Source organism: Conger conger, chromosome 9 (genome assembly GCF_963514075.1).
Source record: "Conger conger chromosome 9, fConCon1.1, whole genome shotgun sequence".
NCBI classification, from domain to species: Eukaryota; Metazoa; Chordata; class Actinopteri; order Anguilliformes; family Congridae; genus Conger; species Conger conger.
Genome location: NC_083768.1, coordinates 39,510,870 through 39,538,065, shown reverse-complemented (window position 1 = coordinate 39,538,065; position 27,196 = coordinate 39,510,870). Strand labels below are relative to the sequence as shown.

At 40.1% G+C, this 27,196-nt stretch overlaps 1 protein-coding gene across 1 annotated transcript; it reads left to right on the top strand.

The window, feature by feature from the left end:
- The first annotated feature begins 19,514 nt into the window (after positions 1–19,514).
- Positions 19,515–21,480, top strand: LOC133137836 (class E basic helix-loop-helix protein 22-like). Its single transcript, XM_061256209.1, has one exon. It carries the CDS (start codon positions 19,905–19,907, stop codon positions 20,589–20,591), a length of 687 nt encoding a protein of 228 aa, XP_061112193.1. The 5' UTR covers positions 19,515–19,904; the 3' UTR covers positions 20,592–21,480.
- Positions 21,481–27,196: the final 5,716 nt, after the last annotated feature.

Below are 27,196 nucleotides of genomic sequence, written 5' to 3'. Positions count from 1 at the left end.
AGAGCCTTTTTTAGTCACACAAAAAAACGTCTGTGTACATCATTTGATCAACAGGATCAGCAATTCGGCATCTCGAGCAGTTGTATTTTATATTTTGGCTCATTGTACATATACTTGGTAAAGCTCATTTCTTCCTCAAGAGGCAATATGTTGCAGCAGCCTTTTCCGTTTGAAAACCTGCAACCTGAGCCTGCTCAGGTGCATCATTTCAGGAGTGAAAACAGGTACCTGCTTTAAAGTCGACTAGAGAAGGTTACACAGAACTGCCCACACTCTTAATCCTAACTCTCGTTTGGCATCTGAGCATATGCTTTTACACAAATTCATCTAACGGCATGCTTTACGGTGTTATATTTTTGGTTTTATGTTTCTCTGTGAGGGTGTGGTATGGATGTAGTCTGTATGTAGTTGAATGGAGTTGAATTTTAACTTTGGTTCTTGGTTAGCATAGTGAACTTGCTCAAGAGCTGCAGTGTTGCTACATCTTCACTCTGGTCAGGGAGTCTGTCAGCATTATTTGTGTAAATCATGCGCACTTAGGTTTCTTCTATATTGGAAGTTGCCCTGGGTAGGAGCATCTCCTACATAAATACAATATAATGTGGCTAAATATTGGCACGGATTGGTAAATAAGCTTCAGAAAAATATATAAAATGTATGTTAAACATGGGTTCGCAGGGACAGTGTTGTCACCTGCAGGTATGACCACAGGAGATGCAGCGAGATTCTGATTGTGGTTGGGGTTGAAAAACCCCTGGATGCATCTGCAATGGCACTTTATACATGAGATACTTTAGCATAATAACAGCAGGGGAAATTTAATCAATGGGAAAACAGGTTGGTCGGGCAAAAATAAATGAACTGTGATCAGTTTACATGCTTGAAACGCGCAAATGTTCGCCCAAGACGCACCCCAGAAAAAACGAGTAAACAAAAAAAAGAGGGCCGTGGACAGGAAAATACCATCCCCTACACAGAAATCGGAGTGGTGTATTAAAAAAAAAAAGCTTCCTCGTACTCGAGAGCTACATGGCTTGTTTCCTAGAGGAACCGTGCTCTGCCCTTGAGCGAGACAAAACATGAGGAGCTTCGGTAAATGTCCAGTTGTATAGCATGCAGACAGTGTAAAGAGGCGCATCCACCACGCAAATGAATAATGCAGCAACGCGCCTCACACAAGCAGCGAGTTCCCGTTGGCAGGGAGAAACGCTCACATATCCTGTTCTCAAGTGGACTGTCACAGCACAGAGCCCGTGACATGGAAAGCTCTGACAGTTGCATTTTGATCGCCTGCAGCTGGGTTAAAATTAAATGTTTAGGAGTGGAAAATTATGTGCAGCATACCTCTCTTTTTTAATGTATGTCGACTTTCCAGCTGGATATTAAGTGTTCATGGGCACAGTTACTCTGCCCCGTCAGAAGCTTGGGATATCACCCTTAAGTCAACATCGCAAGCCATTACGCTACTATTCTGCCACGAATGCCATATATGCATTCATATTTATTTATATTAAATATTATACGTGGAATGAAGATGAAGGCCAACAACAAGACATCTAATCATGACAATCGCAGCTCAGAGATATGTGCGGTTTCTGGTCGCTATATCGCCAAACAATTTCCTAATTTAGTTAGGAAAGCTTAATAGACAAATTCTCGAGCGATGTTTTATTTACATTACATATAAACTATGATACGATTCCTGAAACAAACGAGAAAACCGCACCACATTGCACTCTACTCGAAGGGAGAAAGGCGTGACAACTGCACTATGGACCTGAAGCTAAACTGTTGTGACGTTTTAATGAACAGTTGCTTTGAAAATCGGAAAATCTACATCAATCCTGGATTCAGTCCACCCAAGAAAAAAATAAAGAAATATATATATTTAAATTATTTATTTACTTTCCATAGGAAGTAACCCCCCGACAAAAATAAATAAAAAATTCATAAAAGATTCTGAGAAGCTAACGTTAGCATGCCATTACAATTTCACGTCTGAATAAAATGTTCCAAGTTTTTTTCTTTTATTATTTGTCATTTCTTGAGCGTTCCTGACACAATTCAACAAATAATAACGACAATTTTACAAGTCAGCTACAATTGTTGCCGCTATTATTTTCTTTTTGAAAATTTTGAGGGGATGCTTCATTATTTTCATTAGCCTATGCAATACGTTTCTTATACATATGCACGGTTATTTTACAGGTAATAATAGCTTAAATAAATACATTTAGATATCGCAAGCAATTATAAACGCGTGCATATACATGTAATTTAGAAGATCATTTAAAAATATTTGCCTGTACATTTGAATTCTGAAGTAACAGTTGAATAAAAATATAACAGTAAATAGCACCTTCAAACGTATAGTCAATTTAATACTTAATATTTAAAATGATGCTAATTATTCAATAACCATTTTTTTATTTTACTGTATATAATAGGGGGGATTAAATATGTGTATAGGCTACAGTACTAAACTGCACCCCTGTGAGAGTTTTGAAATGTAGTAGTATGCGCTCACCAAGTATATTCTTACATAACCCAGTCCCAGTCCCAAGTCTAATGGAAATTAATTCTTCAGCAACGGTGTGTACATTTCCATTTATCCTGAAGTACCTCTTACTTGAAGTTGCACTAAAGCTCTCATCACTCACCAGATAGGTATGAATCCTGTGGCTTCTCTATAAATCAAAAGTATTATAACAAACTTTTACAAGTTACAGTTCTGGTCAGCTTGCTACATCTTCAGTGACTGGTCAGTTTTTCTTCTTTTTTCTTTCAAATGCCCGTCTCCTCCCTCTCTCCTTCATTGAAAGGGGGCCTCCGGTCATTGCTGATTAACAAATGTTTTTCTGTTGTGAAATGTGGGACAATGAGCGATGCCCTGTGACCCCGAGGAGCCTCGACCCGGTGCAGGTTTATTGTGGCGGGCTGGGAAAGGGGCTTTGGTATGGAGACCCCGGGCAATGACCCGCGCACATCCCGCGGTTTCTCCATTCATTCCCGGACCAATGCAGTCGCCCCGCAGTTCCCATTGTTTCAACAGCAACAATAGCTTTTTTTCTCAGGGAAAGTAAGCTCTTTACAAGAAATTCTTTTATTGTTGTTTCCCAACATTTAGCTAACTATTTCCACTCTCCTTTATGCGTTCCTTTCGACTTTCCATTAAGGGACTGCTGCAGTGTTAACCGGTTGTATTTTTTATTTGAAAAAGATTTTCGATTTCTGACATGGGCTCAACACTAAAGGAACAGGATACCCTTTTGCTATCTAGGTTCAATTTGACGTAAATAAATTCAAATGCCGTTCGCTAGATACAAAAATCAACATCGGATATTGAGGCTAAGCTTCATTTTGGGAAAAGTAATAGTGTAGTATTTTTTGAACACATATAGTTTTTTTTATTGTATGCCTACTTTCCATATACAATGACCGTTTGAACCTTTTTTGGCCCAATAGGAAAATGAATAGAAATAGCCCGGCATATTATCTGCTCTTTGATATCCTCTATCATATCATCGTTCATTTCAGCATACAGTGACTTTGCTGAATGCAGAGAGAGAGCGACTGTATAGGCCTCTCTCTCGCTCGCTCTCTCTCCCTCAGCTTACATGTGATAATGTACCTCAGAATGTATTTACATATTTCCCTATGCATTTGTAAAATGTTCTAGTGGGAAACAATTGCGATTTGACACAAGGCTGCAAGAGAAATCGAAAGATTAATTGTGTTAAGACCCTTTCTCCAATATATTATTGGCTCCCAACAAAAGATCGCCTTTCAATTCGTTCGGCAATGCTGTGTTCACATTTTAAAACCATAGCGTCTGTGTTCTGTTTCATGTTTAACTTGCAAAAATAATGAATACAGCAGCATGCGTGCGATTATAGACTAAGTGCAAGAAGCATATTTTCAAGCGTGAATCGCAGAACACACATGAAAGAGAACGGGGTTAAGTGGAGCAGGCCTATCATAGAATAGCATGGAAAAGCTATAGCTTTAGGCACATTTTGCATGCATATAAGGTTTTTTAAAAAGAGTTGTTAATGCGTAAAACAGCTTGCCAGTTCATGCAGTACATGCAGAAAATCCCGGGGTATTCAAAGCCAGGCCTGAAGCAGTATAGTATACAATATAGTCTGTAGGCTATAGGATGAACCTTGATGGCCTGTGTTTGTCATCGCGCATCCTTATGTAGCCTACGTATGCTCTTAACATGGCCGGAAACATGACTTCAGTCATCTTGGCGAGTTACATTATTCCCCTCTTGAACTTGAACGCATTGGAAGCTGAACTGTCATTTGTTGTCAGAGCGTCGTTGGGCTTTTTTTCTTTTCAAATATTCTATCCAATCCATTTTAATGTAAACCGATCACGTGGTTAGCTTTTGTCATCATGGACCAGCAGACATTATTTAAATGTCTGAATATAAAGAAATCACTTTCACAAAATAGGAAAAGGTAGGTTACTCACAAAATGTTCATATACCCGTGCTATGAGGTTGACATCCTACGTGTGGCGGTGGATAGTGACAGTAGCCTAAACCACTGATAGGTTTCGTGGCCCATTAAAGTGAATATATAGCGACTTGCATTCTTTAATATCCGATATGATATTGAATTAGCTTAGTATGTGTCCAATCTCCTCACATAAAGGATTATGATTTAACTATGCGGTTTACTTAGGAAAATGAATGTTATTATAACAATCAAATGCAATACTTAAATAATGGAGCGATGCGAGCAGACTGCATGAAGCTGTTTGCTGTTAAACTACGGCCTATAGAATAAATATATACGGGACAGTGTGACAATTGGCATAGGCAATATTGCAGGATTAGGAGGCTCTACGGTGAACTCTGCGCCCGTTATCCGGCAGTATCAGAATATCAACTCTGCAGCACATTTAAATCACATTTAAATAGCCTGTAACTTTATTGTACTTATCTTTCTATTTGAATTTTAATTGCTGATCCCTTTGTACAGAATGAGTCGCCTAATTGCTTACTGGTAATGGTACTGTAGGGTATACTGCATTGTGTGCGTTAGTTTTTTTGGAAGGGGGGGGGGGGGGGTGGCAGTGCGAGATTTAACTCATTGTTATGCAGGGACGACCTGCCCACCCACTTTTGAAAAAGAAAAAAATCAGTCATGCCTTGCCGCGACAACCGAATACCTCAGAAGCAAATGGAAGCTGCAGCTAGCGAAACATGGACTGTGCTTTTCTGATTCCAATTTCAGAGATTACATTCATGGCGGAAGCGAAATACGAGTAATTATTGAACTGATCATTCACGTAAACAAAACCTATGCCGTTCAAAATGGATTGTTAACCGGGCAATATGTGCCTACGACGCGCGATCGTGTTTTGTGTCGACCATGAAACTACAGCCTGTAAGTATGGATGATTTACAGACCATTTCATGTGATGAATTATACATACACATTTCGAAAAAGACCTGTTTTTTGACAGTAACTATAACAGTTAGTAGCCTATGTGCTTGCCTGTCGTTGCTCGTCTTCAGAATACCAGCGCGGTAACGCAACGTGCCTCTCAAATTACAAACGCCCTAACGGAATGCAGACACCGATACGCCGCACGTCTGAAGGGCAGGAGTATTCCCCTTAAAATTATTAAGCGACGACCACCTAACCGTCTTCGCACGTGCGGGGTAAGGCAGTTACATAATGCACGGTGAGGCCACGGCCGCTGAGACGCAGAGGCATTGCAGCACTGCTGAATAGCCTAGCAACATATTTCACAGTCTTTGTGGCCGTGTTCAATTAAATTGTGTAATTCTGTGCTAAATTATCATTTTTCCAGAAAGCAATGGCGCTGGCTTAGTGTTGTTTAAAATATGCTTTATTTAGTCGGATGGCGGTGAAGTAGTAGGGCAGTAATGGCGCTTTTAAACTGGTTTTCAAGAGTCACAAGTGTCGTTCACTGTATTGACTAGTTCTCTTAACTCACAGATGGAATTATTCATAATAATTTCCAAAAATCTTACACGTGAAAGTAATGTATAATCCGATGTTTACCATTACTGCGTACTATACCATCACTGCAGCAGGTACCAATTCATTTTATTGTCATACTTGAAACGAGTTGTTCAGGCAATACACCACTCTGTTCTGCATACGTTACGTAAACATCACACCAAATATATTTAGACAAGATCTCGAAGAAGGCATTGTTAAATCATCCTTATGTGGTGACAGTATACAGAGTACGCTTATTTGGCTTATATGATGCATAAAATACAAGGTGCGGTCATACAGAATTTTGTCATTTGCTACCAGTGATGTAGACTGTTGCCTACACGTCTTTCCAATGAAGTAGGGCCATCAGTACAGTTTCTCTTTGTCACTTTAATTCTGTAACACAGTTTCAGTAATGGGTGAAAAGGGACATTATAATACATATTTATCATTTTCAATGTTGTATTTATTCATCTTTACAAGAAAAATATAGCTACAACGTATAGTTTCTTGTTTTGTTTTCATTTGAATTACTTGTGGTAATTGTGTGTGTGTGGCTGCGCGCTCGTTTGTGTGTATGAGTGCGCGCGTGCGTGCAACATTATAGTCCTCTTCAAAACCTTGGACAGCGAAATGTAGTAAAACTGTGGCTAAGTAGGTCACATAGCACTTTTCGACTTAGTCATCACACAAGTGCGTGCACGCGTGTATGAGAGAAAGGGGAAGAGAGATTTGCATACATGAAGGCTAATTATATCACTGTGACACGATGTAAAGCTTTGTTTATGCAGGCGGCGTCTCAAGATGTCGCCCTTGACTAAAACTACAGCAGAATTCCATTGCTGTATTGAATCATGGTTAATCTGTGGACCCGCAGCCATTATGAATAAAAGAGAACGAGAGACTAAACACACAATGAATTATGTTAATTCATTTGTGCACAGAAGTCATCGACTATGTACAAACATAATTCGAAATTATATTACACGGAATATTTATTTTGACCGAATGGATTGCAAGCATTCTACAAATTACAACAGGTGAGGCACAGCCTGTTCAGGTCGAAATCAGGATTTACACGCACGCGCTTTAGTTTCAAGGACACAGAGAGATGATCAGGACTTTGGTAGCAAACATCTGTCTGCCTCGTGACGTCACCGACCCCCCATGTAATCCGCTTTTGCTGAAGGCAGATGCCGTATTTGTTTGGCTGGAGAGCCATTAATCTCAAAGTCTGGTTTAGCGCACAGGAAGAAAAGGCTGTAGTGTAAACCGGTGCAATTTACAGACACGGAGATGGAAACACATTTGCGCATTTTCGTCGGCACGAATATTAACACGAGGGAGGAGAATGCGCTATGCTGTTGGTTGACTGTGGTATTATATGGGAATTGGACGCAGCTCTTGAATTTGAGAACCCACTCTGGAGAAAGAATGTAAACTGCTACGCAGCCGCATTTTATCCAATCGCTTTGTATGGTAGCTACAAGGGCCTGCTACCAATCTAATTATTTTCGTCGGTCTCCGTTCATCATTTTCTCCAAGTGCTATTTCAGATCGTATGCATGTTAGTGGGGAATTTGGTGGCGGTTTGTCGAATTCTGAAATTACATTCGTCCTCTTGCTATAGGCTATTGAAATGATGCGGCGAAAAGAAAAGAAATGCAAAGAAAAACAGCGACTTTGTTAGCATTTGTAGTGTCGTTCATTATGCAGCTTTTGCATCTGACTTGTACGTTTTTGTGTCTTTCTTTCTGTAGGCGCCTGAACGGACGTGGCTGAAGGCTATCGCCGATATTCCGCTGTCAACGCATACATCCTTTGAAGGAGATGCAATGGACCGCCCCTTTTCACCCAGGCTGGATTCTGGCTTGCAGTCGTTTTGAAGAGAACTCCAAAATCCACTGATGGGGACAATTTTAACCGTATATGCCGAAAGTGCATTGCGTGAATGAATTATCCACCAAAACGTGTGGACGCTTAAAGCTGTTGGTCGCATTCGGCTTTGCAAATCAAGGGGCCGCACAGAGGAGATTTAAACTGCGGAATTTGCAGAATATTTTAAATGCAATGCAAGATGGACTTTGAGGGTCTCTTGGGATAGAAAAGGGGTATTAAGTTCGGCCTCTACGGAAATAAGATACTACATCCTCACTGTACCTCGACGAATTATTAAGAGACTGCGTGGAACAGTCACGGAATGCCAGCGGAAAATACGCCTCAGGACTAGGAACCCACGTGCATTTTCGTGTGTTTAGTCATCCTTATAAAAATGCAGTATGAAGCAAACAGGGGCGACGCCGCAGCGTTTGAGGTTCTTCGCGCGTCGCCTCGTGATCCGAGGCTCGCTCTCCGTGTTCACAGCGGACCTTGATTTAATGTCATACAATTAAGGCACGCGGTGAATGCCAAGAGCGAGGCCTTCAACCTGCAACATTTAAACCCCACGACAACAAAAAAAGCTAGAGCAATTGAAAATACGTATAAATATACTATTACATTTAACATAATTCTTAGTGAGGATAGCCTCCATCTTGACTGGCATTTTAAAAACAAAATATAAATGGAGGATTCATTCGTATAAGTAGCATTCTGTAAAAAATGAATAAGAAAATTACGTCTAATTTGCTATATAAACAAGAACCGTAAGGTTGAAACGAGCAATAGTACAGGCAGGTTCCAGAACATGGAAGCGCTGTCCGCCTGTCTTGGTGCTGAACTCATTCCACTGCGGTACACATGTTTTTTGTACCAATTGTGTCATCTACGACTGGGACATAACAATGCATTGCGCAAGTACAGTAGTTGAACGAAATAACAGAAACACTACATAAAATTCGAATTGAACTTTGAAGCAACTAAACAGCACCTATGTAAGCCCATCTCAATAAGAATTACAGTATGAGCTTCGCAAAGCTGGTAGACTACATATATTTATGGTAGCAATGGAAAAAAGCATTATGGCCCGATGAGATATATTTTATGTGAACGGGTTGATGTTCATGTTGGGAAAACGCAAAATGAGTCGTTCAAACCACAGTGTCTGTTGCTAATTGTTAAACACAGTGGTGGATCTGCAATGGTACGAGTAGCCATCTCATGGAAGCCATTAGTTCCGACTATTTCTCTGTATGGTCGTATAGCATCTATGAAGCCATTTTACACGGTTCCCTCGTGATGTCCCCATATACCTATATGATAACAACAGCATACACACTGCTAAACAAGAACTGAAGGCTTTCCGTCTCGATAAATGGTTAATTATCCCCCTACACACAGTTTAGAACATACACGATATGGTATAGACGTAAAAAAAGACATTATTTATTGTATTGCAAAGTAGATAAGATCATGGAAACCTATTCTGAATCCTTCGTGCATGGTCATAATTTAAAGAGACTGACAAGTAATGAACAAAAGTGTAACAAGAAATAGTATAACATGTCATTGTTAACTAGAATTATTTTACCTCTGGAATTATAGCTGGAATTTTTTGTTGAGTCTTCTGCCTCCTAGTGGTGGCTGATATAAGTAAATATAAGTCGAACATAAGACCAATGTTGCAAACAACTCTTAATAAAACATTGTTATTGTTATTGCTATTATTATTGTAAGTGTGTGTGTTTATAATTAATGCAACAATGGTAACAACTGTAGGTGGGTATGGTGAGTTGTGAGGGACGAGTTGGGCTGTAAGAAATGTTTTGAAGAGATTTATGCATTTACGTAACACAATTGTTACAGCCACTGCAAATCTCTCCAGCATCCTCATGTCACAATAAAATATTTTCCTCTGTCCCTTGTCTCTCCTAGAACCCCTTTGGCAATGGTCATAGCATGACGCCACACACACACACACACACACACACACACACACACACACACACACACACACATACACACATGCACACGCAAACGCACACACACACACACACACATACACACACACGCATACGTACACGCACACGCACACGCACACGCACACGCACACACACACACATACACGCACGCACACACACACACACACACACACACACACACACACACACACACACACACACACACGCAGGGCATGGCAGAAAATGAAGACTGTTTTGGGATTACAGCAGTGGGTACGTTTGGTGTTGTCGTGTGTTTAAACTTCGAAAGCAACTTCAAGAGCGCAGAAGAGCTAGGTGCAGAGAAATATATACAATAACAAGAGTGGAATGCAAAGGATATGAAATGGGGAGGTCTGATTATGATCCAAACTCAATATGCCTTTTACTCACTTGTGTGAGAATGTCTCTAATGCATATCTGACAGCTTTTCATCAAATTGAGAATTTTCAGATAAAATATAGTTTTTCAGCCTCATGACCGAAATGTTAAATCAAAAATAAAACAGGACATATTCCACACAGGAGTTAAAGCCTGTGATCTTTCACGGGTGCATATAATATTAATGAATATGCAAGCACTCATTTCTCACCTCATCAGTTGATCTGCCTTTATTTCTCCATGGTACTTGCAGACCCAGGTAATTATGCAAATTAAGCACGGTCCCAAGTTCTGAAGTAATGCATTCAGATTTGCACATAAGCACATTAGGGATCATAATTAATTTCCACTTTCAGTTTTGTTCAGTGGTGTCTTAATACATCCAAACAAGCTACTGTGACATTTTTCTTCACTACAGTTAAGAGCACTTAAAAAAATATATCACCTGCCTATAATTTTTTTTAATGCCATTACACTTTTAGGCTGATATTAATCGGCTGAAATGTGTTTGTTTTTAGCAATAGGGACACATAAAAAACCCTCACCACATTAATGCTGTCAATATTCTATATATTTATATTGCATAAATTACCACTTTGCTGTGCTAGATGTTAAAGAATAATAGTGGGGAATTCATTTCTTAGAATTCATTAAAAATGTTACTTAAAAGTTTTAGTTGTGTTTTAATTCTGAAAAACTAAAAATGATTACATCAAACAAAGCATTATATGCAAACACAGACATCAAATCAATGTAAACATGCAATCAACATATAGGGCAGAATTACACATTTTCTCTAAATTTGGAAAGCTCTGCTATGTTTATATCCATTACATTTACATTACATTTCCATTTTAGTCATTTGGCAGACGCTTTTAATCTAAAGCGACTTACAAGTGCATAGGTTCTTCCACAAGTCAAAGCATCACATCCATAACTAGGAAAATACACATGAAATGCTGTTCTAAACATATAGTCATCATAAGTGCAATTTCTTTTTTTTTCCTTTTTTTTGGGGTTAGACAAGAGGGATAGGGCTATCAGAAAGGGGGGCGGGGGAAATCAGGAGGGAGGACTAAGGTACAGTTTGAAAAGGTGAGTTTTTAGTCTGCGTCGGGGGAGGGATTCTGCTGTCCTGACAGTGGTAGGCAAGTCATTCCACCACTGAGGAACCAGAACGGAAAACAGGCGTGAACATACAGCTTGACCGCCAGGTCCATCCATTGCTCCATTGCTCAAAGCCTCGATTTACATTCTGCAGAGTGCAGAGAAGCACAGGGTCTCCTGCGAAGCACACACGTCTGCTGTTTCTCTTCACTCCACCAAGTATCCTCACGCACACACAGTCAGGAGGGGGCTTCATACAGTATGCATGCTTGTAAATGAGGATTACAGGTATCTGACAGTTCACAAGTGTGGGATGGGACATGGACACCCCACCGACTGAAATCCTTCCCTCTCCAGGTGACACTACTGCTATGTCATGCACTGAAACATTGCTGCTGGAGCTCTCCTACATTAATACACACCCTGGACTAAACACTGAGCATTTCAAATGACATTTATATTATAAAAGCACATTATGCATCATTTAATTTAATCTTTTTCTTGAAAATAAGTACATAAGCTTTGTGATGTGACATTCCCTGGCAATGTTTATCAGTTTCAGTACAGTGCTTTCTCTTCTTCTATGGTTAATGAAGATGATGGAAATGCTAAAGTATAAAGTACCTTGTTCAGACAGTGTTCCCCACAGTGCACTAATTTCACTTGCAACCCAGGGGCCTCATTTAAAAATGTTTTTGGATTCAAACGTAATCATAATCTTAAGATGATTATAAAAATAAATATGTTGCTTAAAACTGGGTCTTATGCACCTGTGATATCTCAAATAAACTTCAATAGAAATGTTAATGTGCTTTACAATTACCTTTGAATGCTGGAAATAGTAATTTACCATATTTCAACATTTCTTGCACTCCTCATGCCTAATATTGTTTATCAAGTATATAATGCCATGAAAAAGTATTTTTCCCTTCATGATTTCCACTATTATTGCATATTTGTCACACTGAATGGTTTCAGATCTGTAGACACAATTTAGTATACAGAAAGAACAGTCAAAATCAAATGTTTAAGGGAGGTTTTACGTTTTCATATGGGTGATATGGGTATTTGATAACTTTTTTTCATTATATAAATGAAACAATAATTTATAAAATGTTTTATGTTTAATCAGCTTCCCTTTGTGAAATTACATTTTGTCTTAAGATCTGAAACCATTCAGGGTGACAAATGTGCAAAAATAGAGAAAATCAGGAATAGGGCAAATACGTTTTCACAGCACCGTAAATGTTATTCCTAAAGCACAAACACAGTGGACCTCGCACACAGGACCACCACATAACAACCAGGTCATTTGTACAAACTAAGTAGAGATATGATCACCTCCACATCAAAGTGGGATTTTATAAATAACTACTAGTCGTGGTTTTCATCCTAATCCTCTCAACTCAACAGTTCATGTGATAGAGCAGGACTGAGCAGTTTGTTGGCTGCCTGCAAACGTCAGTGCTGCCATCGTGTGGTTTGTTGGAGTTAGCGCAATGAGAAAAGGGACTATTTTTCTTTATTGTCATTCCTGCTGCTAGCTGCTACATTTACATTTACAGTTACGCTCTGCTGTAAGTGCATATGCAAACTACCCCGTCCAGTGTGCCTGAAGGCTCAGAGTCACTGACAAAGTATTTTTCCGGACAAATCGTGAAATATTTTTTCTTACCCTTACCTAATGATACACAAAGCTCACATAATTCCTTTTGTACTCACTGCATCACATTTCAAGCTGGGTGCTGTAACCTCTTGGGCAGGGCTCCCTTCAAAACAAATACTCTCAACTGGACTCATCAGGATAAATAAAATGTAATCTTTCTTTCTCTCTTGCTCTCTCGCAAATTTGGAAAAATAAATGTATATCTGCCTAGGACTACAGATGAAAAATAACCTCTTGGCCAACTCTGGTGCATTCACAGCAATGTTTATTAATGTGAACTGTCCCTGTTAAATAAACCAACAAAAAAAAATAAAAAAAAATAAAGGCCTTCATAACCACAGATAACTGTCTGCTACAACTGTCAAAAAGAAAACCTCAAGGCAATCTCATCCACTGATGTGCTGCCCCTGACCCCAGCTGTAACCCCAAGGCTAAAACTAAGGCTAACTGTAACCACATTTGATAGATTAACTGGAAGCACGTCACATCTAGAGACGGGCTGAGTTGGACATGCTTGCCTTTAAAAAAAATTTTTTTAACGCAGGACCTTTGGCATTTGTAGCAACTATGTATTGCCACTAGATGGCGATTTCAGCCAATTTTGTCTACCGTTGAGACATTTAATGAAATGTGTACTAAATAACTTTACACACGGTTAATAGAAATGCTTATTTGCAGCGCTGAAAACGTGTTTTGACACATTTAGTGAACAGACAGTCTGAGTGGGTAGAGAGAACAGCGGGAGTTGGCATCCTTGGTTCCTCCGTGTGGCTGAAACTGACTTGAGTTATATCCATTTGTAATCACTGAAAAAAAGGTGTTATTCACAATTTTAATCCAATTTGTAAAATTCCGCCTCAGTTTCTCATGGGAATATTACGATTGGGGGATTTATCTCTTTGGACGTATGAATCGAATTGAGTATCACTGGATAATTGTCTTCCTTTAATACACAAGTCTGTCTGGGCGAATTAGAGCTAACACAGTTGCTTTGATGCTGAAGAGTCTTGAACAACAGGAAGGGTTCATTAGGTTTTATTAACACAGAACAGCAGATTTCAAAAACTTTTGTAAGCATTGCCATAAACAAAGGTGATATGAATGTTCGTAAATGTTCACAAAATTCTGCTGGGTAGTCATATGTGCCGGGTGATCAGTTGCATGCCACAGAGTATGGAACTTTCTGGAATTGTTCTTCAGAAAGCAGCAAGACTGAATAATTTTTGTTGTTGTTTTTGTGTTGTAAGCAGGGGTCAGTCCAGCTCTCCAAAAATATTTTCTGAGTCTTCAACTCAGGTTTTGCTTCCATTTTTAATAAAGGCCAAATAATCATTCAGAAAATGTATTTAGGTCTATGGGGAGTTATCATGGATGACATATTTTTTCTTTGAATCAATGTTTTTACATTGTGTTTAAATGCAATTACTAAAACAGTTTCAACAGTTTATACACTTTACATTGTCTTTTTCCTGTGCAAAACTTCGTTTTGTTTTTGAAATGGGGTATTTAAAGTATGCACTAGACAAGGCTTTTCATCTGATTGAATTATCAGGTGATGATTTAAACTTGAGGAATGACTGTTGGACTCCCCACACTGAACACACTTGAAGGGCTTTTTACCTATAGGAATCATCTGGCACGTTTTCTTTTTAAAAGACAATACACCTCCCATATGCAGAACAATTTTGGGGCTTTTCACATGTATGAAGGTGTCCCTTGAAGATAGATGCATTGCTAAAACACCTCCCACACTGAATACACTTATAGGCTTTTTCACCTGTATGCGGTTTCAGGTGATTTGTTCAATTTACGGCAAAAAAAAATCTCACACCGAGTAGATAGAACACATTGTTGGAACACATCATAGGAATTTGTCTCACACAGCGGTATTTGATCATTAAAATTAAAATTATGCGCAATGAAGCCAGATTTGCTGGCTGATTTAGGCTACTAAAAAAGGTTGTTTAGTCATCATAAAGATACAATTGTACAATCAAGTGATAATGAACTCAGTAATATTCCAAGCTTTGAACTGCAAGTGCTGTTAGAAAACGGCTAGTAGAAAACTTTTATGAGCAATCTGTCTTATTCATGCGACACACATCATTTTATGTGGTCCGAATCCCTGACAGACATGGCCTAGTTGTACGGTGCAACAGACGTGTCGGCCCACATCTGTCTCGTGATTAAAAGAAAAATGCAAACCCAGGAGCATAACTTACCCATACTCGCCCAAACGTTGCTATTTTGCATTTACCCTGGCTATGGCTGCTATTTTGTCAAATCTTCTGTATGTTAATGTAAATCTGACTCTGTGACCACTGCACAATAAACCAATCAGTTTCTTCAACATTATTGAATGAGGAAACGGCATGGGAAATGGACTTCAACTTCTTCTTCCTTGGTGTTTATTACGTCCATCGTACATTACCGCCACCTACTGTGCTGGAGGTTGGAGACGAGAAGACGGCCACTGAAAATCCAAGTGGTTGATTTTTCATTCATTCATTCATTATCCTAACCCGCTTATCCTGAACAGGGTCGCAGGGGGGCTGGAGCCTATCCCAGCATACATTGGGCGGAAGGCAGGAATACACCCTGGACAGGTCGCCAGTCCATCGCAGGGCACACACACCATTCACTCACACACTCATAGCTATGGGCAATTTAGACTTTCCAATCAGCCTAACCTGCATGTCTTTGGACTGCGGGAGGAAACCGGAGTACCCGGAGGAAACCCACGCAAACACGGGGAGACCTCCTTGCTGTGAGGCGGCAGTGCTACCCACTGCACCATCCGTGCCGCCCAGTGGTTAATTTTGACAACTCAATTTTTTTAATGACCACAGAAATGTAAGATGTGCCTGGTAGACTTTTCCTGACTATTGCACCTTTGCCATTAGTTATGTTAATATGTTCCTGGTCAGGGTGTCGTAGTTGGAACAATAACAATAGGGGGGGCTGAAAAAGCCTGGATTCAAAACTTTGGGATGGGAACCCAAAGGGACTGCATTTGCACAGGCCCCAGGTTTTTACATAACACCCAGGGAACTCCTATCAATCCTGCATATTACAAATAAACAGAGCATTGGGGACATGTGTTTGCCAGTTGTGTGTTATTTATATAATTGTATAATTGTATGATTATAATTCAATCATTGTAATTATAATTTAATCCTTTGGCCAGGCTATTGACCTCTGCCCAGCTAATTCAATTTTTATTTGTATAGCGCTTTTTACAAAGGGCCTTTGTTGCCAAGCAGCTTTACAGAGAAACTGGGCTACAAGAGTACGCCTAGGGCAACAGTGGCAAGGAAAAATTCCCTGGAAACAGGAAGAAACCTTGAGCAGAACTCAGTAGGGGAACCCATCTGCTGCTGGTTGACACCGGTTTGAAGAAAGAATGGTTTTAAACAGAAGATCAGATTAAATAAAAGTACATAAATGTCCAATATATATATATTATAAACATGAAACAGCGACGAGGTTGAGGGATGGCAGGAACACCAATGGGTGGCACTGTCAGGCAAGGGGACAGGCTTGGTGCTACAGCTGAATCAGTTGTACGGCTGGTCTTGGGCTGGAGCTCCGGGCCAGGAGGAGGTGCGCAGGAAAAGTTGGGCTAGTGCTCTGGGCAGGTTCCCAGAGTGGGGAGAAGAGGAAAGTAACATTATTAGGGGGTCCAGATAGTAATAGATCAATCACAGCAGGAGGGAGAGGTGCCTGCGTGCGATAAGGAGAACCCCGGCAGAATAAGGCTATGGCAGCATAGCTAAGGGAAACGGAGGCAGTGGCCAACACAGCCTTGAGGGCAGGCTTGAGACAGACACCACCAGACCATGACTGGTTATGCTTAACACAGCACTACCAACAATGATCCACTGACAGCACTGACCGCCAAGTCCACCAGAGACTCTATAGCTTATGCCAGCCACCCACTCCTGCCACTCAACTATAGGACAGACTAAAGAGATACGTTTTAAGCCTAGCTTTAAATAAGGTGATAGTGTCTGCACCCCGTACATGAGCAGGCAATTCATTCCACAGGAAAGGAGCACGATAGGAAAAGGCTCTGCCACCTATGGAGCTAAGACAGACATTAACCTGCCTCATTGTAACAGCAACACCAGCCAGCCTGTCAGACAATTCATTTCTTGTGACCCTGAGAGACATAAGCTGAAACCTGTACAAACCTCACGTCCATCAGCTGTTTCCTAAGTCTAAACGTGTAGAACACGTCCAGCATGGTGTCTCGCCCACATTATGATTTGAGATGGTTAATGCTCCCCAGAGCCACTGAAGAATCAGAGAAAGTGAAAATGCTAGTCCTTACATTCTCCTTCCTTCCTAGTCCCAGTACTCCACTGTGTATACAGACAAATTGATGTTCTGTCAACTATATTTCCATTGCTTGATCACTAAATACATAGATTTTTTTCCCCCACCAGTTTCTTCCTTTCTATTGTACAGGATTGTTGCCCTAGTCACCTGCTTTCCTGTGCTGCATCCTCTTCTGTATGTACCATCATTCTCATAAAGCATATCAAACCTCTCAAACTTTTTTTAAAGTTAAATGTACATTCTTGTAATAATATCCACTTTCATGTTTATTGAAAATATACTATGGATATTTGGCTGAGCATACATGTGTAAGTTGCTGCAGAGTGACAACATTCGTTGAGATATTATTGCAGATGGTACTGCATAAAGATTGCAGTTCAATGATCACCAAACCGCTGAGATCACACCCACATTGCTTGGCTCGGTGGAGACTTAAATTCTCCTCCAAAGGTATTGGAACAGCTACTTAAATTCCTTGAACTTGCTGACACTGACAGTCAAAAGATGTACATGAGATGACACATCAGAATTTCAGCTTTTATTTCCTGGTATTTTTATCTAGATTTGTTACAACTTCTCACCTTTTGTATCAGACCACCCAATTTTTAGGTGGGCGAAAGTATTGGAACATGTGACTGACAGGTGTTTCTTTTGCCCAGATGTATCCTGTTAGATTGATTGGTTAAACAATAGCCTACTCTTGGTTTTAGCCTTGGGTTTGCCTGAGAATTGGTATTAGAAGTACAGAGACTGATGAGACCAAGATTAACCCTTACTAAAGTGATGGAAAGGCCAAAGTGCGGAGAAAGAAGGGATCTGCTCATGGTCCAAAACATATGAGCTCATCTGTGAAGCACAGTGGAGGAAGTGTCATGGCTTGGGCTTGCATGGCCGATTCTGGAGTGGGCTCACTAATCTTTAATGATGATATAACTCATAATGGTAGGAGCAGGATTCATTCAGAAGGCTACAAAAACATGTCTGCCAACTTATGGAGAAATATGTCCAAACAAACTGGGACTAACTTCATCATGCAGCAAGACAATGACCCCAAACACACTGCCAACACAACAAAGGACTTCAAATGTAAGATTTTAGACTGTCCAAGTCAATCACCAGACCGTAACCCAATTGAGCATGCATTTCACCTCCTGAAGAGATTGAAGGGACTTGCACTTATTGCAAGGGATATGCTACCAAATATGAAGTCTTATTTACTTTCATTTACTTTCAAATACTCTCTGTTCCAATACTTTTGCTCACCTAAAAATGAGGTGGTCTAATACCAAATGTGCTATGTTCTAAGTAGTTTAACACATCTAGGTGTAAATACCAGAAAATAACAGCTGAAATTCTGAACTCTATCTTTTTATCTCAACCACAAAAGTATTCAGAGTTTTGCAAAAACAAAGCAATTGGCCTTGTTGTTCCAATACTTTTGCAGGGGACTATGTATGAATTTGTATTACAGAGCTTGTGCCCGCCCACTTCGATCTGATATTAGTAGAATAGTTTAAGTGGGAGAAATGAGAATTTTAATTCAAATGTATAATTTTCTAAAATTATCTAATTTAGTGAAAATTAAATTTTAATCAGTGGTGATGATGAACGGAGGCTCACACCTGGGGCCCTGTCTAAGCCTCGCATGCAAATTGTTTTAATAAAACCCTTACCCTTGTGTTCACAGGATGCGATGTAGGCTACTTTGACTCGATGCTCCTTTTCTACTGATTTTACAGACAACGGATATGGCAGATGAAAACATAAAGGTTTTAAATGTGTGCATATCAAGACACTAATTAATAGACAAGCCTTCAGTTAAATCCAAGAGGTGACAACTTCCAAAAGTAATGTGAAGAAGGTATTAATGTTAATCTCCTTTAAAAAAAAAACTGAAAATGAATTGGTTACTATGCTACTAGGTTTTAGTTTCTCAGACAATTGCTATATACAACGTTGTAGGCGTTCATTTGTACTCACTGAGGGGAAAAATTTCGCCACATGTAACGCTAAAGGCATTTGTCAAACTACCAACAGACCCCTGGCAAACACACACAGTCATCTGCCAGTACAGATGGCAGTGAGATTAACAGACCCGCCGCCTTTTATAAAGCAGCGTGCAGCTATTCTCCTCATGAATAATGACTGCACGATTCAGCGACGAGGGACCGATAAGGCTTGGCCGTTATTCGATACCATTTACGTTAACCTACTAGAAAGAGAGTTCTATCCTAATGCATAGAAATCTTGACGATAACAACTCACATAGCTCACACTGATCGCGTTCAAAATCTCGTGTGGGTGAATCAAGACAGGGCACAGGCTTGTGGACAGCGACACAGTTCGAGCTCCTGCCCACACCAAGTGACAAGAAGACGTTGTAAGATAACAGCCAACGTGGGAGGACGACTTTAAAACTTTAAGCCGTGACTACAGAAGAAACAGTGAGAGAAAAACGGACCGATAAAAACTACCCAAGGCATCGGAATACGAACTTGAACAGAGGGTGTTTTCCACAAAACTCTCAGTGTTTGTTTCGATCGAAAGATGGAAGCAATTCGATCTATTGCCAATATGGATCTTCCATCTCAGAATCGCCAGTCATCAATCAGCTGTTTCGATCAAAATGACTCGGAAGCACTTCAGCCAGGAGTACTGGTCGGTGGCCGGGCTGTGGCACTTGGTTTACCTACCGGATCTATGAGGGAGAGGTACGGGGAAAGTGGCGACGGGACTATGGTAGCAGAGAGCAGCGGCGGGGAACAGAGCCCGGACGATGACAGCGACGAAAGGTTCTACATCACAGACCCGTCGGTGTGCAATGGTCAACCTTTCGTAGTTAAGAAAAACGGACAGCAGAAATGTTTGAGGCTGAACATAAATGCGCGTGAGCGGAGGCGCATGCACGATCTGAACGATGCGCTGGACGAGCTGAGGTCAGTGATCCCATACGCGCACAGCCCTTCCGTGAGGAAACTCTCCAAAATTGCTACTCTACTCCTGGCCAAAAATTACATCCTCATGCAGGCGCAGGCGTTGGAGGAAATGAGAAGATTGGTGGCTTATCTAAACCAAAGTCAAGCTATTTCTACAACTTCTCTGCCCCCCACACCTGCACTGGGCCCAGCCTTGGGTGGCTACGAACAGCAAAGCGGTTACGCATTCACCGCAGGAGTTACAGCCTCGTGTCCTGAGAAATGCGCACTTTTCAACAACCATACACCCAGCGTCTAACAATGTGCGGACAAGCCCGAAATGCTTTTCGCAAATAATCAAGAACCTATTCCGATCAGAATCATCTTCAATATACCAGAAAAAAACATGTTAGTATGCCTAGTTACCATTTACAAAGTCACCAAAGTGGGGCCGTTTTTTCAGGATGTGTTTTGATTGTGTGAATAATGCAAACCATTATACCGAGTTGTAAGTGATATTTGGTCGTTTTAAAAAATCATATTTTTAAATTTCATTTTCGATAATATGGAGATTAAGAATATTTACACGGGCCCCACGTCATACATATAGGATTACTGCTTTTTTAACATTTATTAAGCGTTAATCACGCGTACTGCATATCAATTGCAAGATTACTGACTTAATTAATTATACAATTATTACGCTCCATGTAGGCCTGTGGATACTCGCATTGTTTAATTCAGTTGTAATGGCAATGTTAATAGAGTGATTTTACCCGAGGTATAGCCCATTACTGTGATTAAAAGAACACAGGCAGGTACGGCTGCTGAGGTCAACGGTTTGGAAGTCAAATGACCAAATACAGGCTTAATTTCCACAGCGTGTTTGTTACATACCTTTCATTGTCTATTGTTTACTTTAACATTAATTTATTCTGACAACTTGAAACTCACTGCATTGATGCTGGGGATTGCTGTGATTTTTGTTGTCGTGGTTGCTGCTGCTGTCTTTAGTTCATTTATATATGCTTTTTATTCCATAGGCTTAATGCAGTATCTTTTGGAGTGACGTTAAATAGTGTATGCTCCTTGTCAGGTTAAATGCATAAAATCACAAGGCTACATATGTTGGCCTAGACTGTGCAGCGTACAGAAAACATTTGTCATTATTATTGTTTAAATAAAATTATTAAAATATTTTAACAAAACTGTTTCATTGGATCGTTCATTGTTGTGTTGTGATTTTGCTTTGGACGAAGATAACAGGTCATATAGTTTGTTTGTTTTTTCCAGTGACGTATTGCTTTCTATTGATTAAAACATCAGATTTTTGCCTAACGTTTAACGACAGCAGTTTGAGAACTATTTCGATAAGGCAACTAGTTAACCTCCAATTATACTCTCTAAGTGCTATCACAGAATATAATTTAACACTGCTTAGTGTCATAAATAGGTATCTTCAAACTAGGGGCGCGTGGTTTGGTAACACTTGCATTAATTTGTGGGTTACTGATCGGCCTTCCTGTGAAAAGAAGACGCGACATGGAACTGGAATTCACTGTGCATGTTGATGAAAACCTCTATTCAACGTTCCCTCGCCAACTGAAAACGGTGTCAAATAGCGATCGAAATGCATTATACCTTCATTTTTATGCCTGGACATGAGGGTCTGCCAAATCAATGTAATGTCAAAAGACAGACGCATGGAAAAATGTAGTCTATTATTTGTGGCATGGAAATGTCAAGGTGCTTTTCAACTCACGCTAACGCTTAGTCAGACATACAGAAATATCAAGAGCTAATATAATACTCTTAAACAGCTGTTTAAAAATATATATATATAAGTTCAAGTGTTTATAAACTTTATTTGATCCTTCTTATATTCCACATACAACGTCTCTGTGTTTTCATTTGCCCATCAATTTCTGATTTCAATATTTATCTATTTCCACGACTCCCCGCTGCGCTCGTTCATTTTGACAAGCAGTCGGTTTAAATTAACTGAGCATGAAAACGTGTTCAAAATTTGGTTCTGACTTGATGAGCATGTCATAGCCGTTGTAACAGGACAATGCAGCGCATTGACGCTCTTTAGCCTGCAGTTTCATATCAATCTAATGACGTATGACATATGTAGGTCTACCCGTTACCGTGACCAATCCAATGAGCATTAAAAAAAACATTTGATGAAGTAAAATCCCTCTCAACTTAAATTGAAAATTGTTTTTATATTATACCATTGGATTGCATGTTGTTAAGTCGTAAAAAGCCTTGGAGAGAACATATCGGATTTCACGCAGGATCACATAGCCAATCTTATAAGGAGTTTTTTCCTGACCGATCGTCCTTTCTGACCTGATTCTCGATTAGCTAAACAACGCTTCGCATTGTTTCAGAACCACGGACAGCACCAACAATGAAAAATGAATGTACTATATGTCAATATATAATAGTATACGTTGCTAAATATATGATACCAATGATCCCGTTTTGTGAAACGCAGACATTCAAGGAATATGTCTACATTGATCAAATTCCACATCTAAATTCGAGACAACTAGCCTATATTTGCTATCCCTAAATATACTGTTCTTTTCCTTTCAAGGAATAAACCAAAAAGATACATTCAATATTTTAAATTGGATGCAAGTTAAACTGATGAACAGCTCCCTGGGTTAGAACATTCACCCATCTCATGAATTGGTATTATACTACTTTCCAGTTAGCTTGCATTTCTCCAGATTTAAGAGAGTGCATAAAAAACCTGTCAGTGGAGTATAAATGAGCTGCCCTAGCCCTCTGAGCACTATTGGACAAACAGCATCATGGCCTGCTGTCATATTTGTCTTAACGTTCCTATAATTCTCCTGGTACTTCTCCCTCCTTTACCTCAATATTCGCTACAACATGAATTCTGGATACACTTTCATTTATATTTGCTATTTTTTCTCTGATAAACCTCTATACAAAATAACAATTAAGCATATTGGCAATATTCTGATTCTTATTTGAAGTCATTTTAATGCAAGGCAGGACAGCAACTGGGAGTAAGCCGGTCTAATAAGTGTCTGCTTGCTCAGCTTCTGCATTCACAGATACAAAGGACCCCTAAAGTAGTATTTAGGATCTATCTATTCTTTGTGCAGCTGTTTAGATATTGGATAACAAAGTATGTATGTAATGTATGTAATGTAATGTATGTTAGCCACCAGTGTTTCAGGAAAGGGCCTTACTCAGGATATTTGATACTGTGTTAACACCAGGACAGTCCGGTACTGTGAGAGACACCAGGACAGTCCGGTACTGTGAGAGACAGCAGGACAGTCCGGTACTGTGAGAGACAGCAGGACAGTCCGGTACTGTGAGAGACAGCAGGACAGGTGTACAAATAGGACTGCTGTTACAGTGGTGCTTCCTCCTCTCCTGATAGAGCTGTCAGATCAGAAGCTGGAGCAGTCCGTGTCTGACTGCAGGCCACCGCTGACGCTGCTCACAGACCTGGAGGATAACGGAACTGACTCCATATCTGAGGAGCTGAGTCCACCACACACACACACACACACACATACACACACACATACTGTACATACACACACACACATACTGTACACACACACACACACTCACATACACATACACACACATATACACACATACACACATACACACACACATACACATATACACACACACACACACATATATACACACATACACACATACTGTACACACAAACACACTCACACACACACACATACACACACAAACACACGCACACACACACACACACACACACACATACACATACACACACATATACACACATACACACATACTGTACACACACACACTCACACACACACACACACATACACATACGGTACACACACACTCACACACACACATACACACACACACACAAACACACACAAACACACACACACACATATACACACACACTGTACAAACACACACACATACACATACACATACATAAACACATATACTCTCACACACACACACGTGCATTCACACGCACACACATACACATACATACACTCACACATGCTGTGTGCACACAAACGCACAGATGCTCAGACACAAACATGCATGCACACACATACATAGATATATACTCTCACACATACATGCACACACTCACACTCACACACACGCACCCGCACTCACACACACATACTTACACAAACACACACATACCTGCAGGCAGACACACACACGCACACACTCAGATGCAAACATGCATGCACAAACATACATATACATACACACACACATTTTCATAATCATTCATGGTCCGTTAGACATAAACGGTCGCAACTGGACAACATCTCGCTTTTAGGACATCACAACATCTCGCTTCAACTTCATAAACTGGAAAAAAATCCAAAATGAAAAAGAACTGAAATAAACAAACTTGTGTGTTTGATGGTTTGTTGTAGGGTGTGACTGCCATATACACTGTATATATTATTATGGATGCATGCATTTCATAACACAATACTTTCCCATCTGTCCTGGATGGTAGACCATGCTCAGTACTGGTAAAAACAGGGCACTGTTTCTCAAACATCGCATCACAGAAAGACAAACGACAGCTTACTGTCACTGTAACATCCACAGCGCTGATGAAAAATGAGAGAACCTCAAGCTTCTCCAGCACATCAAAGCGACTCCTGTCAGCATCACACAGCAGAGAGAACTGTTCCTTTATTTACAGTTCAGTTCTGCACAGAAAAACACATCCACGTTGTATTTCCTTTTCATTAAGATATATTCTTTGTGCTGGATGCACACTTCTGCATTCCTTTTTCGGTGCTTTTTACACAGCAGATATTCATATGCAGAGCAACTTACAGCTTACATTTTGGATTACAATCTGTTTATACTGAAGAAATTTAAGCACCTAAAAAGTTGGAATCAAACCTCCAAGTTTCTATAGTGCAATTCTCTAACCATAGCATAGACTGTCTCCCATGTTAAAAATGAGTGCTGATTAAATGTGGAGTTTTGAAATTGGACAAAACCCCACAACAGAAAGGGAACATGGAGGGAGATGATGTAAGTGTTTTGGGCAGCATGCACTGGCCGATTCTGCCCAAAACAGCATGCTGCCAAAGCAGATCTGCGTCTTTGACTGCATAAAATAAAGCACCACATCCACAACATTTCTACATGTTTTCTCTCTCACACTCTCTCTCTCTTTCTCTCTCTCTCTCTCTCTCTGTCTCCCACTCTCTGTGTCTCAGTATCTCTCTCTGTGTGTCTCAATCTTTCTATGTCTCTCTCTCTCTCTCTCTCTCTCTCTGTCTCTGTCTCTGTCTCTCCCTCTCTCTATGTCTCTGTATCTCTCTGGTGCTCTCTCTGTCTCAGTGTCTCTATGTCTCTCTCTCTCCCTCTCTCTGTGTCTCTATCTTTCCCTCACTCTGTTATACATGAAAGGATGGCCTACCTGTGATATCCCATGAAGCAACAGAGGAACAGTGGGGTCATGAGGGGATATCTGGGGGTAGATGGGGGGAGGGGAGGTGGAGTTTTCCCTTTGCCACAAATACCCCCCTCCTCCTAACTTCTCTTCCAAAGCTTTCTCTATCCTGTCAGGACCAATTAGATGACCAGACTGTCACCAGAGCATTGAACTGTGCTGCATCATAGTTCTGTCACCGTAGTCCTGATCCTATCCAATACAAACATTCCTCATTAACTTTGTCATGAATAAGCATTGGGGTGATTGCTGAGCCTCTTGAACTGTGTTTGTGGAAGAAAAATAAGGATTTGCATGTATGCGTGAATGAAGTGATCCTCGTGGTTCTCTATGGTGAAAAAAAAAAAAACTCGGGAATCCAGGTGCATTGTGAACCGAAACCATTTCCAATGATTTTTAAAATAATGCATTTTTAAAAAGAACAAAAAAAGATCACATTCCAGTTTTCTACAATGACCATCATATATAATTGTGACTGCCGTCCTTATTATTCACAAAAAACAGGTTTCCAACTGCATGGTTCATTTCTAATATAACTCTGCACAGTAAGACACTTTCAGTCTTTTAGCTTCTGTGTGAATCCTCATGCTAGCGCTATCTGAGTTAGCATTCTTCTAGCACAGCCACACACTACGCCTTCACACACCAAAAATACACACCCGCAAGCTGTAAACCTCACATCGAATCAACCAACACCACACCACCCTGAAGGCTACCTCTGAAATGACCTCCACACACATCCCACAATACAAGACAACAACGACTGTCAGTGCCATTGTGTGTTTGTATTTACTTAATGAAAGAAACTGGTTTAATCCGATGGAGAAGGTGGGTGTGACCAGTTTCATCCACCCTGTTATGTCTGTCCCCACTGTTTCTCCGCACAAACCTGAGGGGCGAAAGTCACACAATTAGAGTGGACAGATTACAGTTCCTGACTGACTGAATCTGACTGAAGCCTAGGGTTTCGCACACCTTTCGCACAGATTTCCCAAAGTGTTAATAAATAAGCAAATAAAAAAAACTAAGCAGCATTTCACAACACTCTCAGAAAAAATTGATGAAAAAAGTGTCTAAAAAGGCACACACTTGTCACTGGGGTTGAACCCTATAGGCAAATAAAATTGTACCCTGAGCAAATAATGAATTTGAAATTAATAATGAATTTGTACCTTTTTTAGTTGTACCAGTTACTTCTTAGTACCCATGGAGGATTATTGTAGCTTTCGGGGTACAAATTGGGTAATCCGTAAGGATCAAAATGTAACATTACCTATACTGTACCCTCATTTCTTAGAGTGTAAATGTAATGATAAATTACATTTTTGAGAAGGGCAGGCATTGTTTTTATAATTAATTCATTGACTTCAATTTTATTCATTCATCAGCTGTCACCCAAAACCCATTCAATTCTCTGACCC

Bases quoted from the DNA above. Each gene is read 5' to 3' on its own strand.
- LOC133137836 (XM_061256209.1), top strand. From the start codon at position 19,905: ATGGAAGCAATTCGATCTATTGCCAATATGGATCTTCCATCTCAGAAT.